A 6,000-nucleotide genomic window follows, 5' to 3' on the forward strand; every position below is an offset into this window, starting at 1 on the left:
TACATTCCTGGCACTTCTCCCGTGGTGGAAATTGACTCCTTCTTGAGGACCCGTGAAATTCTCAATGATGAATTGAGCTTCTATTTGCACCAGGCTCGAAGCCGCATGAAGAAACAGGCAGATAAGCATCGCCGCGATCAAGAATTTTGAGAAGGAGAGTGGATTTTGTTGAAATTAAAGCCCTATCGGCAGATATCCCTCTTCCACAAGGAGCATCCAAAGCTGGGGAGACGATTCTTTGGACCGTATCGAGTGCAACGACCTGTGGGAAAGCTGGCGTACCGATTAGAGCTCCCTGCCGGCAGCACCATTCACCCCGTCTTCTATGTTTCTATGTTGAAGAAGTTTTGTGGAGAGCCACCAACAGAGGTACCCGTCCTGGCGGGTGCACCCGCTGCTTTTCAGCCTCTCCCATCTGCAATTATTGCACGTCGTACGGTGATCAAGGAGGGACAACCAGTTGAACAAGTATTAGTAGATTGGGAGGGAACATCGAGGGATGAAACCACTTAGGTGAATAAAGAGGAGTTATAGAGGATGTTTTCTGTCTTGACCTTGAGGACAAGGTCATTGTTGGGGAGGGGATAGTTGATACAGTCACTATTCCAAGCCTATCTCAGCAGCTAAATTCAACAAGGGAAGAAGAAGAGAGTAGCAACACTGGCCCAATTGTTAACAAAAGAGAGCGAAAGATGCCATATTGGACTAGGGACTAATGGATAAATGAATGAGAGAGCATGGTAATAATAGACAAAATTATTAGAATCTGATAGGAATTTAAGGAGAGAGAAAAGTAGAAACAATCTAAACAGTTAGTGAGGGAGTCATCCCTAACTCAAAGTGGGGAGAATGAATTTCTATTATTGTTTTTAGTTCATCAATTTCATTTCCATTTTATTCCAATTCTATTGATGTTCACTGACTTAGTTGATAATTATAAAATTGCATTGTGCTCTAACATAATCCTAATATATTCTAATATTTAATATTATGTAAAAATAACTCACCATTACAAAAACCAAATTTTAGTACATTTTGTTGGAATATAAATTGACTATATGGTTATTGCACGTTAATTAATATTTTGGGTCACAATATTGTCACTTAGCTTTTATAATATTTCTCCATACATAATTTTTTAAATTATATATATGTTTGTATAAATTTATAAAAAAAATGATATTATCAAAAATAGAAGTGTCAATATATATTTCCTGTAATTTTGTTAATTATTCTGTTTTTAGAATTACAAATTTCACATCTTTGTATTTTTATTTTAGTACGTCATAAATTTATAACAAACATCTCACAAAAAATGGTTATTTTTCACACGTACATAAACTCCTCGATCTTTTAGAATTTACAGTTTACAAATAAATATTTGTCCTAAACTCACGTGATATCTCTCTAATCTAAATATTAATATGCAAAATATAAATTAAGAGATTATATTATATGATGCATTAGAAAATAAAAGAGTGTAAATTTTAAGGGGCTCGTTGTAAGAGATGCATGTTTGATAATTTTATAAATATAAACAAAAGAGTTTGTTGCTAAAATTGTGAATTAACATGCATGCAAGCAATAATCATCCTTGAAAACTAACTGTGAAATCAAAGGTTGTGTAACATGATATATTTGATTTGATAGCTCCTTTGTGGGGGATATGATTATTCCTAGTACCTAGTATAAGCAAAAAAATAAAATAAAATAATAAAATAAAATAAAAAACAAAAAGTCAAAAACATTACAGATTACATAATTAATCTAACTACAATCAAACTCAACAAAATATATGGCATTTAACACACACTTCTATATCCAGTAACCCCTATCCCAATTTTCGAGTCTTTCATTCCCCAAAGTAATAGCAACTAAAGGTTAACAATTTGCAACCATGAAAAAATCAGGTGATTAATAAATTATTAACAAACTCAAAAGAATTAACCATAATCAACACAAATTAACTTAGATAACAATTAACTCAAAAAATTAGTAATCAACCAAAATACCATTAATTCATAATAAAGTTTAAATTACATCTAACCTAATTTAATATTATTTAATTAATTTTTAATTATACTAAATTAATGTAACAAACTCTAATCACACACTTCATTAATAAAATATTTAATAAAATCTTAAATAAATAAAAAATCTAAAAAAAATAAAAACTATACAAATTAAAATTACCTATGATAATGACTGCAAAATAATAAAAGCGTGGTGGTAATAGGAGGCAAGTAAAATCTAAGTGGTAGGGTTAAGGTTTAATTAGTAAATTTTAGGTGTAATATAACAAACAACTAAAAGAAAAAAAATAGACAACCTTACCTTTGACATGGTGGACTTCAGCAGTGATGGCGGCAACGTAGGGACAACCTCTGACAACAAGAGACATCACCAGCTGTGGCGGAGGCTTTCTATGGAGACTCTAGCAACAATGACAGTGACATGCTGATCGCGACAATGATGGAGCTAAGCGGCAATGATAGGTGGTGGCGCAACAACCTTTTTCAAGGAGAGAGAGAGAGAGAGAGAGAGAGAGAGAGAGAGAGAGAGAGAGAGAGAGAGAGAGAGAGAGAGAGAGAGAGAGAGAGAGAGAGAGAGAGAGAGAGAGAGAGAGAGAGAGAGAGATTTTGCATTTAAATTTTATCTCAAATTTACTGTTAGATTTACTAGCGAAAAAATTCAAAAGTAAGACATTCGTCATTGTTTAAATGTCGCGTTTCACTAATTTGTATATGTTATCGTGAAAAATTTTTTATACTAAATTTGACGCTAACAAAATTTATTTTTGCGCCTCTATTTATTGTTGGATTAAGTTACAAAATTTTAAATTGACGATAATTTATTTCAAAAATGTATTTTCACTTATAGTCATAAAAAAGTTTACTACTAAACCCTGGTAACATCTGTAGCTAAATTCGAGCGCAATTCTTGTACTGTGACAACGTAACAAGTATATATATATAAACATAAAGAAGCAAGGGAAAAAAGAAGAAAGAAAAAATTGCAAAAAAAAAAATTGGAAAAAGAAAATTCGACCAAAAAAAAAAGGAACTTAATCAAATAATCAATCCTAAAATGATATTATATTTTATATATATTATTATTAACTACAAAAATATTATAATTATTCATCTCAAGTAATGAGTAGCAAAATGTAATATAAAAATAGAAACAATCTGCTTTAGTTTTATTTAATAAAGAAAATTCACATCATATATTAAAATATTGGACCATTTTAAATTGATAAATATTAAATTTGACAAATAAAAAGTAAAAATTAAATAAAATATATATTTTAAAAAATTAATTTTAATGTACTTTTGAATGACTATTTTAATTTGATGTAAGTATAAAACTTCGTCAAAATTAAATTTATTAAAAGATTACAAAGACTATTTTGACTAAGTACTTTCAAAATAAGAAAAAAGATTGATGAATGCACAACTTGCGATTTAGCATTTTAGATGTGGGCCTTTGTTTTTTTCCTTTTCAATATATTTTATGTTAGTAAAAAATTTTAACATTATGTTCTTTCTTGACACACACTACACATTCTATCAGTGAGATGTATTTCACATAATCACATGTAAGTCAAACTAAAAATTCATAATTTTATTTCATTACTAAAAGTAACTTTTACATAATATCCGTCACTAAGAAGTACAAACCGAATTAATTAACCTACAATTACTTATAAATACCCATCAAATAGTTAGAAATGGCAGTAATAATATCAGCAACTTGCTTTACATATTCAGCATATTTTGGTAGCGAAGAATGATCAGGAAAAACAGGATCAGTTGGTGAATCACCAAAAACACAACCATCAACCACCGTCTTAACACCAGAAGCAGCAACATTAACACCTTGGTAATCCTTTGCCTTCAGCATTTTCTCAGCGTAGTCCACCTCGTGTAATGCGCCTTCTTCGTCGAAATGTGTCAAACACAATTGGTAATGATTCTTCGCATCTGAATTAGTTGAATTTCTTATCAGAAACTTAATGAGGCTAATTGTGTTTGTAACGTTGGAACGAACAACACCAATTGTGTAATTTGCAAGGGTAATTAGATCTGCACGGTTTGTACCACCGGGTTTTGAGTTTAGAATTTTTGAACAAAGTGAAGGGTTTACGGTTATGTTGCAAATTTTGTTCACTTCAACAATTTTGTTGGTTGCATTTGAGGATTGAGCAAATAAAAGGAAGAGCAGCGCCACTAGAGAAGAGAGTAGCGAAGGTTTGATATCCATGGCCATGTTGAAAAGGAAAAAAATTACAGAGGATAATAATAGTAATTAATACAAACTATTTGATTATTTTAGTTTGATGATGTATCAAGAATTCAAGATGAACCTATTTATCAATATTCCCGAAAAATTAATTAGAATTTAGGTACGAAAGATTTTCCGCTTTATTCTGAAACTTGAGCAGTAATAAGTGGCCACTTGTCTTTTACACGGACCACGTTCTTTTAACCTTGAGGTGTCTTGTGTCACGTTGTACTGGCCATTAGGTTGCTAGAATTAACTTATTTAAAAGATGATTATCTATTTACTTAATATACTAAAACTGGATTTTTTTTCGACTAATAAAGGTGAAGTGTCGATCTTTCGTCACTCCATATTCCCTCCAAAATGAATACATTATTCTCTATTCTAAATTATTTTATAAAAAATATCTTTATTATAATTATATTATAATTAATATTTAATGAACAATATATAATTATACTAATTTAGGAACATATCTTCATTATAATTATATCAAATTAATACTTAATGCATTATTAAACTACTTATCAATTATCAATTAAAAATACTTTTAATAATAATAATAATAATAATAATAATAATAATAATAATATATGATAATTGCACCAGTCGTAGTAATCATGATAAAAATATTTGATTCTAATCATAAAATAATCAAATCTTATGATATTAATAATGCATATTGATTTTAAATATTTTTGTTATTTAAATTATATTAATTTTAAAAATATTGATATAATTCTAATTCTTATTCATTATCCAATAATAATAATAATAATAATAATAATAACTTGAAAAATCTGTATATAAACTATTTCAATTATCCGTGTATTATTATTAAAATTTTATCTACTTAATATACTAAAATTGAGTTTTTTCTCCAACTAACGAAGGTGAGGTGTCTCTTCGTGAGTTTTTTTTCCTCCAAAATAAATATACTATTTTCTCTTCTAAATTTATTTTATAAAAATATCTTTATTATAATTATATTATAATTAGCATTTAATAAAAAATTCATAGTTATACTAATTTAGGAAAATATCTTTATTATAATTATATAAAATTAATATTTAGTGCATTATTAAATTAATTATCAATAAGAATATAAATATTAATTATTAAATTATTATATTAATGGTATAATACTAATTGTCAATTATTAATATTTTTTAATTATTATTTTTAATCAAGCATAATTAATGACAAATTGATACATACATTAATGGTGAAAAATTGATATTGATATCAATTAATAATAATAATAATAATAATAATAATAATAATAATAATAATAATAATAATAATAATAATAATAATTTATCTATTATATTATATAAAAATTGGGTATTTATACTTAACGATGAAGTTGATATGGTATGTTTTTTAGAGTGTTTTCTGATTTATTTATTTTAACTCATTAAATTCAATTCATTACGATAAATTAATTATATCAACTAATTGATTTGATTAGATATTTAAATATCACACAATTTATTATAATTTACATCAATCAATTATTATCAATTACTTTAATTCATTACTTTATAAGATGCATAACAAAATAGATGATTTATTATTTATTCTAATTGAATGTAATAAAATAATAAATACATATTAATTTAGTTAAAAAAATTACTTTCTCCGGTATAATTTACTATAGATATTTTTATATAAAATTAATAATTAAAAATAATTAAATATTATTAAATTATCAAC

The 6,000-nt window shown here is 27.1% G+C and overlaps 1 protein-coding gene across 1 annotated transcript; it reads right to left on the reverse strand.

Moving 5' to 3' along the window:
* Positions 1-3,665: 3,665 nt before the first annotated feature.
* LOC107647635 (pectinesterase inhibitor 2-like) lies at positions 3,666-4,366 on the reverse strand. Its single transcript, XM_016351700.3, has one exon. The coding sequence runs from the start codon at positions 4,267-4,269 to the stop codon at positions 3,700-3,702; it is 570 nt and encodes a 189-aa protein (XP_016207186.1). The 5' UTR covers positions 4,270-4,366; the 3' UTR covers positions 3,666-3,699.
* Positions 4,367-6,000: the final 1,634 nt, after the last annotated feature.

The sequence above is a fragment of the Arachis ipaensis genome, chromosome B6 (assembly GCF_059453495.1).
Source record: "Arachis ipaensis isolate K30076 ecotype BB chromosome B6, ASM5945349v1, whole genome shotgun sequence".
NCBI classification, from domain to species: Eukaryota; Viridiplantae; Streptophyta; class Magnoliopsida; order Fabales; family Fabaceae; genus Arachis; species Arachis ipaensis.

What these genes read in the sequence shown, in the direction of transcription:
- LOC107647635 (XM_016351700.3), bottom strand. Translation starts at nt 4,269, where the DNA reads ATGGCCATGGATATCAAACCTTCGCTACTCTCTTCTCTAGTGGCGCTG.